Genomic DNA, 14,802 nt, shown 5'->3' with positions numbered 1-14,802 from the left:
ATAGAATGATATAATGAATGTGAATCTATGGCACGAGTATCGGTATTTATTGTTATCTTTTCTATGTAACAAGATAACAGTCTTGTTGCTTGTAAAGCTGCTCATTGCCAAACATAATGTGTTTATTTCGGTCGCAAAACCCGCTAGTTCTCCGGGCCTGCAAAATCTGGAAAGTTGGTGAATTTATTTTGCGATTTTCCCCATGGAACGGACATTAAATAAAATACAATTGACATGATAACGTTCAGAACTGAACGTAGTTGTCTACATTTACATTTAAACTTGCAGAAAATTTCATAAATTATTCAATAGGAACAATATATTTGCAATCAAAAGTTTACTAATGCAGTAAGAGATGTTTTTATAGTAAAATCCATTATAATATAACAATCAGTCCGGAATACATTAGAAAATGACGTATTCAGACGTAATTACAATTGATAGCGATTTTCAATGATGATTTTTTTCGACATAAGTTTTAAAATTCCTCAATTCTAGTATTTTCAGTAGACTAGTGCACTGTTTGCCGATTATATTGAAATCGTCATCTCTAAAACCTAAAAATCAATACTCGCACCTTTTTATTGATGAAATATCTTAGCAGAATATCCACCAAGCCTAAATAAAAAAGGTTTATTATCCTCTAATATATTTTGAATTTTTTGCAGCAAAATCAAACAGTAATGCATGATTACAGATAATAGGTCGCATATATTTAGATGCAGACATTATTATTCTCTAAAAATTAATTACTAATTCCATGATCAATATTTACCAACGGTACAGTAATTTAATTATCGTCATCCACCACATCATAAACATGTAGAACGGTTATATGAGCTATATAGTTTTATGACACTGGTAACCTCAAATGACAGCAATAAAACAACTTGCTTATTGGATTTAGTTCAATTAAATAAAGTATTTTAATTTTCTAAGATAAATATGTCATGTATGTAAAAAATACACTCAATTTTTGGACGAAAGTTTAATAGGTATAGTAATTTGGCTTATTCTTACGTTTGTTATAACAATATTTTTTCCGGTGCTGCATAGAAAAGAATTGAGTTATACCTCATATTTTATTATTAATTATTTTATTATTAATTTAAACAAATTATTACCTAGCATTCGTTTTTGTTTGATATCTAATGCAGCACATAATCGTATATATAGTCTATTCAAAGTTTAGTTTTAGTTTTGGTTCTAGTAATGCGTCATAGATATTTGTGACGTCGAAACATTACAATGTTGCCGCATAAACTCGGGTTTTAGTTCAGTTTAGCTTTGAGATACAAGAAAATTCTAATCCAAATAAAATAATTGAACAAAAGTTTTCTCAAATATAATTTATTTTAACGTTATAGTACATCTAATACATATATTATAGAAGAACTTAAAACTATAATTAATTATACAGCAACAATAATTTATAGGTTAGAGATATTTTATTAAATATACATTGAATTTTTTTCGACGCTTGTATAGGCAGAGTTCCAGGCGCAATTTTTTATGTAGTGGTAACCCCCGAAGGCCTAAGCCACCTAATTAACAATTTCATATCTGATAAACTTATTTTACTTTCATTCTAGAGCATATTTACCTTTTTACGTTTTGTTCTTGTTTCCTTAGACGGTGTGTTTACTTGTCAAGTCATCTTGGTATCAATGTATATTATATTTCTTCTGCTACTATCTGTGCACACCATTCTTCATAAAATTAATTATTGAATTCTGACTAATACATTTACCATATCTACAAAACAGTTAGTAATCATTCTCTCCTCATACGTTCTAACCTAATGTTTATGTTTAATTTTGAACAATCATAATCATATATGTGCACACAAATCTTTCACCACCTACAATACCATTTTTACAGTTATATTCAACTTATGATGTGCATACGTTTAGCTGTTTCCACACTCATCACACTATCTCAGGAGTTTCCAGCATTGCACAGCATTATCACATATCCTGAAAGTTTCCTTCAGTCACTTTCACTTTCCGATTCACTATCCAATTCAATCACTAAATTGTTAATTTCTAATCTGTCTAAAAAATGTTCACGATTCCACAATTTACCAATTACTTCCTCTGTATGTCTTATCGAGTTCATCAAGGTTCAAACCGAAGGTGTTATGATTGACAATGCTTCCTTCCACATATCCAAACAGCTTTTGACAAAATATCCTTCTCAACCAACAATATATCTGCAAATCTGTCTTGCCAAGAGTGCCACAACAATATTCAAGTTCCATCAAGATACATAAATTCAAATAATTTGTCTTCCTTGGTCTTATTTTATGTCTTTAAAAATTGATATATTTTTAAGTGAATGTCTGAAAGTTCCATTAAACCTCTCCGAGGGTTATCTTTACACAATTTAAACCATATACGCTGCAAGAGTGTATGAAAGGATGTCTTACATGACTAAAAAAGCTGCATCTCCCTAACTCTTTTATATATACTTTCCAAACAAACAATTTTCTCTATAAAAATTTTATTAAATTATGTTTATTTCGATAAAATAGTTTGGGTACTTACTGTTCTTATACATTTCGCATATTTGGTCTCGAATAGAACCAATATCAAGATGGTCAAGATTCGTCACCCACTTTATATCTAGACGGGTTTTCTTGGGTGAATCGAACGTGTTATTTCTCATTTTGTAAGCGATGTTATTCACAGTACCCACACTAATATTTAGCGCGGCAGCAACCCGCTAAAATCATTTTCAATATATTTGTAGCGACTTATATTATTTAATATCATCAATAATTACCTCTGTAACGGAAATTATAGGCAAAAGGGAGCCGCCATTATCTTATTCCTTTTCGAAATATTTTATTAAAGCTGCAATCAATTTGTGACCCTGACTATCTATTGTTTTCGTAATTTTTAAACGAAATAATGAAAGCGCTAAAATAATGTTTGTCGGTTTTTAATCTGTATTATTAATAACTAATATTTTGAATAATTTTGCGTACGTCTGACAACTGGCTGCCGTCCGTTTATCAGACGTATGCCAATTATTTAATGCATTAGTGTTAACTCTTAACTATATATTATTGTGGCTGTATAATTAACTATAGTTATCTGAAATACTACAATGTTAAGATAAATTGATAACATTTTTGTTCAATTATTTTATTTAGATTAGAATTTTCTTGTATGTCAAGGCCAAATTGAACTAAAACTAAGAGTTGATGGAGGCAACATTGCAATGTTTCGACGTCATAAATATTTATGACGTATTACTAAAAAAACTTATAGACTATATATATAGAGAATATACTATACTCCTTACATTACTTCCTTACTTAAGTTGCTTTTTAAGATATAGTAACCAAAATACCAATAACCGTCCAAATTAACATAGGATGCTGGAAACTATACGTAATTTCAGTTTAGCACATGTGCATTTTCATTTATGTGAATTAATAGTCTGTGTGAACAAGCACTCTCGTGGCAAGCTCTAAGCAAAGCTCATATACTTTGTTTTGTAACTGGTGTTTAAAATTTTTATCTAATATATTTTTCTTTGTATATCGTTCCGCGACGGAGAATTTTAGCGCTATGGAATTGAAAAGCAATAATTAAACATGTTACAATAGTAAAGGAAGTGCTGGGAACTCATTTAAAGACTAGCAAAAATAGTAACATGAAAATTATCATTATATTTTTATGAAATATTTAATGTTCTGTTGGAACATTTTATTAAAAATATTTAAGAAACGGAATAAAAGACACCAAATTTATAAAAATTATACTGATATGATATTATATATATGATTGATATGATTACATAAAGTCCATGCACCATATTTACATAAAGACATCATATTGATAAACATTTTTAGACAAAGTCCATAAACCGTATTAACATAAAAACCTCAATGTTATATATCTTAATATATTATTAATCTAATATTATTTACAAAAACTCCAGAAATTTATTGTAAATTCATCTATCTCGAAGCAAAATCTTCATCTAGCACACCATCATGCTTTTCACCTGAAAGAAGTCATTAGTCAATACGTCATTATTTTTACAAAACAATAATTTATTTACCTATGCTCTTTTATAAAAATATATTCCTTTTTTACTTGTTTGTTTCACTCCTTCACCTTCAGAGTAGTAGTTAGTAGATCGTTAGGGGGTCCATGATGTTTAATATTATATGATTTGTTTATAAGATTCAGGTGATCTTTTACTGGTAAATTTGATCTTTTCAAAGTATAGTTCGGCACTATTCTTGCATCTTGCAAAATTCTATTATTTTTTTTTCTATTATTCCAATTTACCTTTCATTAGTATCGCGAAGAAAGAGCATTAGAAAGAGAGAGTGCAATATATCTGAATCTTGTTACAAGGATATTAAGGATACAATAAACGTTTTGTATTAAAATGTTTACTTTTATTAGTAATTCATTCAATAATCAATGAATATCAATTAAAATAACAGCAGCAATAATACTTAAGAAAATATTTTTAAAAAGTCTTTAAGGAAACCAAAAATTTGCCCTCAAGCCAAACACTTTAACGGTTTTATTTATTTAGGAGTAAACAAACATTGAATTCGCCCATCGTTCGAAACACTCTATTCCCAAGGAAAAGGGAGTTCGATTATGATCTGTAAATATTTCTACTCCTTCGATATACCTCCAATGCCAACATACATTTTACCTAAGCTAATATTAAAATAACGTCTTTTAAATTGTTCTAATTTTACAGGGTTGCGCAAATTAGCTTTTATATCATTTTGAAGTTTCCTTCCTATTTGGAGTCATACATTTTATATTTTTATTCATAAATCACTGTTTGCTGTTAATAAATTTAAAGTTATTTAGACTAAATATGGTAATTTATGTTGCAAAATATTTGGAATTATTTTATCGTATGATATAATTAAACATATTTTCAGCAGATAAATTTCAAATAAATCGTATAAATAAACAGAAAAAAATTAAATTTTGAAACAACATTTGAAATGCGTGTCCAAATATGGTAAATATTTAACCTGAGATAGATGACTAGAAAATGGCATTTTCTGATCAATATCGTTGGTTAGGTTATTCAATTACTGGCTTTAACGTCCTTTAACGTTCTTTAAATAGATATAATTTTTTGGCACTCATGTACTGAGTTGCCATGAAGGTAAATTGAATAAAGGAAGGTAGAATAAGAAGGAAGGTAGAATAAGAAGGAAAATATGACACAGACAACAAAGGAAGGTGAAGCATTATGGTTTTAAAAAATGTTCATTAAAAATATCTTCCATTGCATTTTTTATCTATTAAATCATCGATTTCATAGAATAATCAGTGAAAATAAAACAAAGAATTTATATTTACACTGACCTAGGTTGTATTCGGCATATTCTATGTAGATATAACACATATTGCATAGATCCTACTACTAAATTCCTTCCAATTTTTTGAAATAAATTTTCTGACTTGGAAGCATTTGTTTTAGTGAGTTGCATGGTCATCAAGCTCTTGTTGTTGCATAAAACATAGTTTTTTTGAATTACCTCTCCTTATTTGATTGTACAATTCGACATTAAGCAGTTACCATCGTAAGATCGGCTATTCTGTAGGCTATGAGGACATGTAGAGATATAAACTTTCCGATCGATATTCAAAAGGTTTAACTCCAATCGTTTCAAAACTACAACATATATTAAATTGTCAGAATCAAGATGTCTTCATCAAAGTTAAGTCATACACATATATTTCAAAGCTGTATCGTTACAAGTTTAACAGAAATCCTTCTTATTAATACAGATAAATTGTTTTCTTACTTCGCATATGTATTAATAGCATACATATGTATACAATAGTATACTATTTATAAGGGAATTTTAATTTGATTTTTTGTAGTAATGGGATTTAATTCGGTATGTTCATCGCCTTTATTTACAAAAAAATATCTATCAGTGAGATACGATTTTAGTGTCTAGATTAGCCTGCAAGCCCGTATGCCATACTTTGTCAAAAGCCTGAGATATGTCTAGAAAAGCAGACGAACAATATCTTTTGGCATTTAGGTCAGTGTTTATTTTGTTTACAAGTTTATGCACTTGTGCTATAGTCCCATGCTTATTGCGAAACCCAAACTGATGTTCTGGAATAATTTTTCTTTTTTCTATTATATAGTTTAGCTACTTTATGTATAATTTCTCGAAAACTTTCGAGATTATCGATAATAACCTTATAGGTCGGTAGGAGGCCACATCTTCTGGTATTTTTCCTGGTTTAAGAACCATTAATATTTTAGCTACTTTCCAGATACTAGGGAAGTAATTAATTCGAAGCATAGCATTATATACAAAAGTTAATAGTTTTATACCCTTTTCTGATAGTTCTTTTAAAATTTTATCAGTAATTAAGTCATAACTAGGAGCTTTTTTAATGTTAATCTCTCTCATTATAACTCTTTTGACCGTTAATTTCTCGTTCGGTAAATCCATTTGAAATGGCGAATCTAGAAAGCTAGTAATTTTATTTTCCTCATATTTTTGTAGCTGAGACTGAACCTTTCCAGTCTCAGCTACATAAAGACATTTTTTAAGTGTTTTGAAAAAATGTCGGCCTTCCCTTTATTGCTTCCCGCCCAATTATTTTCGTTTGTTTTAATAGGTGGGTTATGCTGCTGGGATCTCCTAAGCTTTTTTGTTGCTTTCCACAAGGAATAGTCTGTAGCCTCGGTTGATATCAAGTTTTCTAGGTATTCTTGAATGCCTTGGTTTTGTTCAATTTGGATTAGTTCTTTCAGCTCTTTTATTGCCCCATTAATTTTTTTTAAATTCTCTTCAGTCCTTTTCTGTTGCCAATTGCGTCGTAACTTTCTTTTTTCTGCTATCTTTTTCTGTATTGTACATGATATATGTGTATTTTTCCTTGGAAATGTTTCACTGTTAGGAGTCGCGGAATATGCTGCCTCTTGTACATTTTTTGTAAAGTTTATTGCTGCCATTTCTATATCCTTTTCAGTTTGTAACGTTAAGTTTAGAGAGATGTTTTGGTCTAAGTTATCTCTAAATGGGGGCCAGTTAGTTCTATTATTGTACAGAGAAGGGGGTTTAATTTTGATGGTAATTTTTGAAGAAATTGTTACTATTATTGGTGAATGATCAGAAGACAGGTCGAAACATAATTCTGCCTGACACTTTTTTGCGTCAATATTTTTTGTAATACAGAAATCTATTGTATCTGGTTTTTATTTCTGTCTGAAGGCCAATATGTTTTTACACCAGTAGAGATATATTGTAAGTTTTCTGTCTTTATTGCTTTAGCAGTTCTCTTCCTTTTGAGGTTATTATTCTCGAACCCCACATTAAATGTTTTGCATTATAATCTCCTCCGGCTATAAATCTATTGCCTAGCGTACTGAATAATTTTTAAAATTGTTCTGCTTTGTTGTTATGTTTGGGTGGGCAATAAATCGCAGACATTGTTAATGGTCTGTGGACTTCCTCTATGGTTATACTGGTGGATTGCAGGTTGTCTCTTTGCGGAATTTTTCTTTTTCGAAATGCTTTATATCATCTCGAATTATTATGGCTCTATATGCTTTATCATCAGAGTAATTTGTATGATAAAGTTTATATTTAGGAATTTTCAAATAATGTTTGTCCGTAAAGTGTGTTTCGGAAACCATTATAACGTCAATATTTTGTTCAGTTACGAACATTTTTAGTTCCCTGGCGTGTTGTTGGAGCCCATTGACATTACAGACGGAGATTTTGTAGCTATTAGTTTCAGGCATTAAGCAAGTTTGCTGACGACGGTTGTGAGTAGACCAAGCATCATACTCATTTGATCCATTAGTTTGGCCATCATGTTTTGTAATCTAGAGAAGTTGCTAGTTTCAGTAGGTTGTGTTTTCAGTAGATTTCTCGATTTTGTGCTGAACCATTTTCAACCATTTGGGCATAAGTTATGTCTGGTTGACTTGGTCTGGTCTTTTTTCCCTTAAGGCAGGATAGAGTTTCTCCTGTAGTTGCTTGTGAACTGAACAACCCTTGTAGTTCGCTGGATGATTTCCGTTACAGTTAACATATTTCACTTTTTCATCGGGAACTTTACGAATACAATCTCCTGTTTTGTGTTCTCCTGCACATTTTATGCACCTATATGATTTGCGACAGTAAGTCTTTGTGTGCCCGTGCGCTCGACACCTCGTGCATTGTGGTATAATCCTTTTTATATGTAGTGATTCGCATTTAATAATATTATTTTCATACACCGCGTAGAGAATATAGGCAGAGGTCTTTTTGTTGTGCGATGTTGCATATTGTGAACATTTACGACCTCGTGGCATTTTTCAGCTAGTGCTACCTTGACGTTGTTAAAGTCAGTCCCGTAATGTAATCCTTTAAACACGAATTTAAATGTTCTCTCGGATTTTGGCCTGAATGTATGGTATTGGGTGCTTCTTTCATCTAATTCTTTTACTAGAACTTTAAAGTGCTCCGCTTCGAACAATTGGATTGTTATTGTTTCATAGCTCACTATTTTAATTGTGTAGTTCGTAGTAATGGTTTTCAATAGGTCATGAATGTGTTTTATTACTCCTACCTTATAGACTGTTATTGGTGGGAATAACTTTTTTCAGGGCTTGGTTGTATATTCTCTTCAATTTCTTCCGACAGTTTGCTAAAGCTGTTTTCCGTCTCTATTATATTATATGGTTTCTCTAACCAATAGTTACTGATTCTTGTTTGTTTCCTCGCGATTTCTTTTTCTGGGGGAATACATAAACACGTATTCACTACACTTTAGGTCTGCTGAGAGACGGATATGCGTTCTGTGGTTCTATGGATGGTGCGTGGATCTGTTATACGTTTTTAACGTTCAATTAAATAACCGTAATAAAATACTGTGTTTATTTTAAAGAATAAGAAAAAGGATAGAAACTATTGAGATTAAGAATGTATAAAAATATAACTTATATATAAACATATTGATTAGAGACGTAGATCTGTTTCCGATCTGTATTAAGCAGTTATTTGAGATGGATCAAAACAAGCAAAGCGCCAAAACAACCTTTGTCGGTTTATAACCTTTTATGTTTCCTATTATCAATGTTTTGAAGAATTTTTCCATTTCAAAACTGGATAAATTTTATAGATTGTTTCGGTCACATGTTCGGATACATCAGATAGCATTGTGTCTAACTTTAATTGAAATAAAATCAGAAGGAAAATATTTTCTGACATCAAAACGAATTTACAAACTGCAATACACAATACATTATACATCTTGAATACGTGAGTTCACTGCAATAATAAAACAAATGTATATAGTTTATCCAAAGAAGTTGTGAACATACGTCTTCTCAATTTATGACGTTAAAACGTCAAACGTTGTGAGTTTTAGCCCATTTTATATTTGACATATAACAAAATTCTAGTCAAAATAAAATAATGAAAAAAAATGTTATCAAATATAATCTATTTTAACGTTAGAGTACATCTAATGCATATGGTATCGAACAATTTAAACTACAATTAATTATACAGCCCCAATAGTTTATAGGTCAGAGCTGTTTTATTATATTTACATTGAACTATTTTCCTCACCACCCAAGGGTGATAGCGATATCCCCTGGAGGCCTAATCCACCTAATTAATATTTGTATATTCAAGTAGTGTATTTTACTTTCACTAGAAAGTATATTTACCTTTTTGTATTTAGTTCTTGTATCCTTCAATGGTGTATTTGTTCATCAAGTCATTTTGAAATCACTGTATTTTTTGTTTCTTCTATTCTACTCGTGTATACCATTCTTGATAATATTAATTACTAAATTCTTTCTAATGTATTTTTCAAATCTACAAAATAGTTAGTATTCATTCTCTTCCCATACATTCTAACCCAATGCTCATGTATAATTCTGAACAATTATACACATATTGATGCACATAAATCGTTCAGATTCTACATTACAACTTCCTACAGTTATCGTAAATTAATTATATACTCTCCTTTAGTTGTTTCCAATCTCACCACCCTACCTTGGAAACTCTCAGCATTGAGTCATAATCTCACATTAAGAAAGTTTAATTCAACTAAATAACTAAGCTGTTAATTTCCAATATATCTAACAATTCTTTACAATTTCATCTTCTGTTAATTTATTCTTCAATGTGTCCAATAGAGTTCACCAAAACCGAAGGTGTTGTTAACCATTCCTGTTTCCAGCCAAAGAACAATATATGTTATGACTAATAAAACCTAATCAATTGTTAATCCAACGTTTAACTTTTTCCATCAACTTTTGTTGTCCTAATACTATTTTTGTGATATGTCCCTTTCTGAAATATCCATGTTTCATCTAAATACACAAATTTAAATAATAAGTCGTCCTTGATTTTATTATATGCTTTTAAAAATTGAATTATTTTAAAAGCAGTGTCTGAAAGCTTTATTAGATCTCTTCGTGGGTTATCTTTACACTATTTATATCCTATATAACCTAACAGTGTACGAAGTAATGTTCTACTATATCAGAGCTCTAAGCTATCTATAGATACTTTCCATACAGTTTTATTGTACTAAATTATGTTAATAATGAAGATTCTACTCACTGTTATTATACATGTCATATATTTGACCTCTGATGGGACTAACAACAAGCTGGTCTTGATTCGTCACCCGCTTCGTATAAGGGCCGTTTCTTCTCGGCGAATCCAAGATTATATTTTTCATTTTTTGAGATATTTTAATGACCATGTCCATATTAATATTCAGTGCAGCTACAACACGTTATATATAATATATAAAATATTTTCAATAAAACCCGCAGCAACTTAATATTAAACAGTAAATATGCTTAACTCTCTAGCGAAATTTACTGGGACGAGGGGGTACGTATTCTTGTTCCTCTTCGAAGTTATTGACTAGAGACGCAATTTGTTCTATCTGGCATCGGCATTTTTAATCAGAGTACTAATTAGCAGTGATATGAAATTTATCAAAACATGCAAAGCCTTTAAACAACGTTTGCCGGTTCATAACCTCTTTTCACTATTGTTTTGAAGAATTTTGCATTCGTTTGACCATCGGATGACTTTGACAGTCTAGTTCAGTTACATATTCAAACTTATCAAACAGCATTGTGTTTCTTTCGGGAAAAATAATATTGATATTTTTATTAATATTAATGTGTGATTTTAAAACAATTTTACAAATTATGTCATGCAATACATTAAACATATTGATGACGTATGTTCAATTTTTTTTAGTATAGTCTATATATGTATATATTTTTTGGGAGTCTTAAATAAACAGTAGAAAATGAAAAAGGAACAAACACTTTCTTGTACTTCTATTTATATTTGGCGGAACGCCATTGACCTATTTCGAAAAGCTCTTATGATTTTATGAATCTCAAAAGAAAACAGAAAATTCGATTTAGTATAATGACCAAAAAGCTGTAAGTAAATATAACGTCTGACATAAAATATGGTGAATAATACATGCATTTGTAAAATATTTTATATTATTGTATATATTTACAAAAAAATAAAAGAATTTTAAGGAAAGTTCATCATTCTAAAACGAATTGTTACCTATTTACTTTATTCTAACCGAAGAATATTTCAGTATCATTCCAGATATTTAATCAATAATATTTTTATTTCAGGAAAATTAGAGGAACTTCCTAATTGGGAGCGGAGTATATATTTTCGAGAAACTGCTAAAACGGCACCAGTGATGCATCTTCATGGATCTCCAACATTTACCGTTAGTTATCGCCTAGTGGATCACTGTTATAACATCACATTTACGACGGCTGAAGGCAACTTTGATCTACAACCAACTGGCGACCTTCTGTGCACATTTCGAATACACCTGCCATATGGAAATCGAGTGTCTTTAAAATTACAAGTAGGAGATATGAATGCGAGAGGTAATATCAAATTTTATAAAGTTTGCCTCTTACTGAAATATTTACCTTTTTTTTATTGATTACATCTTACATTAAATATGTTTGGTGCAAACTTAATTTAAAAATTAATTTATTACTACTGTTCTGTTGTACTTGCATTAATGCACAAGCAAAGCGAGTACGGGATTAATACATCAATATGTATTTCCCAAATTAAAATAAAACCAATATACTTAAGCTAAAGTTAAGAATACACTTATACATTAAACAAGTTCGTGTGGTGAGACTTTAGAAATCCGATTTACAACTACATCAGGCTAATAAACAGAACGTTCAATGGGATGTACTGTTCAGTATGTATCATTACCCCGTGTTTTAATGTATTTTTTAGAATAGAAATAAATTCTAGTTCCCTGACTCCCTGATTTAGCCGATTTAGCCCAGTTGCGTTTAACTTGTTTTTAATTTTTCTACCCTGTGTGGTAACAGATTGAAATTGTGTCTCATTTCAGTCTTAAATTCACTGAGAAATTTTATCATGTCGACGATATTCTTATAGTTGTTTATAGTTTCCTGATTTTTTACTTTAATTTGTTTATGAGTAGATTTTTTCTGCATATATTTTTACCTTTGAAAATGTTTTTTCTTTCAATATCCAATGGTTTTGCAGAGTTTTGTGCCTTGTCGAGTTCTTTTAATCGTTGTACAGCTATCATTTTGTTTGGTCGAAGTTCTCTTATTTTTTCCTGCTACACTACACACCCTTTCTAATTGACAAGGTGTTCCTTTTCGTTACATAAGTGATGCATGAATAGTTAATTAGTGTGCTCTTAACCAGCACACTTCACACATCTAGGTTCGCTACTGTAGAAACGTTTAGTATACACAAGCTGTTGGCAGTTTGTGCAATGGGGAATACTATTCCTTTTCTTCGGGTTATTTTAAAATCTATTAGATATTTTACGTGATAAATGATTTGGTTGTACTCATTTTGAACAAAATCGACTTAAAACAGTGGGAATGCATGTGGGAAAGTTTTTCGCCATTTGGGCTTATCCGTGTCCGTGAACCTCTAGTTCGCATTTAATATCATCCTGACTTGTTGTTGACCCTAATAAATACTCTGTACCACTTATCACTCCTTAATTGATAGATGTGTAATTCTAATTTACTGAATGGATTATAAATCGTCTCTTTATATTGTTTCATTTCAATGAAATGGATACTTCTCTCTAATATATTTCGTTTACACAAGTAACGTTAATGTAATTATTTCAAAGAGCTATGAACAATACTTGGTTAGTGGCTACTCCTTTTATTTGTGTTCTGAATAGATTAAAATTACCAATATTGCGTAACTTAATTGGGGGAGGCAGAGTATTTTTATCTTCTTCCTTCTTTGTTTTATGTTCTGTACAATAGTTGCTTGTTTTCTTACCAGCGGGGAAGAATCGGACTTCTTCCTCTTTTGATTCTTCATTTCTGTCCATTCGGTTTGTTGCCTACCTCTCGTTCTAATTCGTCCTCGTCGGTGAAATACCATTCCCTAAATTTTCTTCAGATCTCCTTGATGTTTTGTGATGGACCTTGCATATGCAATTGCATAGCTTCAAGCTCATTACTTGGTTCATTTACCCCATAATATCTTTTTTTAATGAATTCAAAACCCATTAAACAAAAATAACTAATATTATATTAGCTTTATAGCATAACGGATTAACTATTTGTGGTTGTATGTATTCTTATCATTTCTTCTCTTTTACTCACGTTTAAAGTCATTTATTGGGAAATGTAGTTAGAATACATATTAATCAAAATGTTTCCGACATTTTTTCACAACTTTCTGGTCATGTGACAATACGGTATCGAGGGAACTATCTTAATTTATTAGCTGCCAAGTCATCAATACATTTTCGCACTTCTTCAGCATTTCAAAACCATATGCATTCCATTGCATCGACCTGAACAGATGGTAATGAGGTTAGTATGTTGGGTTGGGCGTTATCGTATAATAGCATGCGTTATCGTATAATAGCATGTATATTTTTTGCAAAAACACGTCGCTAAAATTATTCAAGTAACATCAGTCGATATCTGCAGTAAGAGTTTCACTCCGTTTTAACAACTCGTAACACGTTGTACCTTGTTGCATATAATAGGGATACACACGTCAATGTTTATGTGGATGGCTCTCAGGGAACCCGTGACGTTTTCGGCTTGCGATTGTCGTAGTAGATCCACTTTTCATTGCTAGTCACAATACGCCACAGAAAAATTATTCTTGTTTGCCTGGCAAATAATAAAACCGCAAGGTTGTAACCATTCAAGTTGACTGAAAATGTCATTATGTGTCAATTTATGGTAACAAATATCTTTGCTATTATTCCTTGTTGTGTCTTCTATTTTGTGTCATTTACTCCACCTTTGATTACAAGGAAAACCATATTTCGTACCCATAATAATTCATGGGCATTTCAGTTACTTGCTTCATAATGGCAGATATACATTTGATTCTTAAAGTACCTTCTTGCTCGCGCAAAGGAAGTTAATTCTAATTCATAAGTTTAATTTCTAAAGAAATAATTTGTTAGAATACCGAATTACACTGCAACTACCTCTTCATTTGATGGAAATAATCCCAAAGATAATTTAATATACCACCTCCTTTTTGAGATTTATGATATATATTTTGTTCTCATTTGAAATCATAGTCGCACTTGAATAGACTTTGTTCCATTGTCAGCATAAACAAGGCACATTTTTCTGAATTCCAACGATTCTAACCTATTAACATATAACAATTACGAAAAGGTTTCTAGTACTTCCTAAAGAGATGCTAGGACTTACTAATACCTTTCGGTTATATAACCATTTGAATAAACTAAATAATTAAACAACGAC

General features: G+C 30.9%; 1 protein-coding gene across 2 annotated transcripts in view; it reads left to right on the top strand.

Moving 5' to 3' along the window:
* The window catches only part of LOC143198219 (uncharacterized), a 376,811-nt gene that overhangs the window by 233,859 nt on the left and 128,150 nt on the right, over positions 1 to 14,802 (top strand). For both annotated transcript variants that reach the window (XM_076407333.1, XM_076407332.1), the window contains exon 5: positions 11,656 to 11,922. In XM_076407333.1, the coding sequence (XP_076263448.1) occupies positions 11,656 to 11,922 (267 nt within the window). The remainder of the gene's footprint in view (positions 1 to 11,655; positions 11,923 to 14,802) is intronic.

This window comes from Rhynchophorus ferrugineus, unplaced genomic scaffold, assembly GCF_030347505.1.
Source record: "Rhynchophorus ferrugineus isolate W39M unplaced genomic scaffold, kcgeb_rfMv2 rfM6, whole genome shotgun sequence".
Taxonomy (NCBI): domain Eukaryota; kingdom Metazoa; phylum Arthropoda; class Insecta; order Coleoptera; family Curculionidae; genus Rhynchophorus; species Rhynchophorus ferrugineus.
This window is presented reverse-complemented; position numbering and strand designations above follow the sequence as displayed.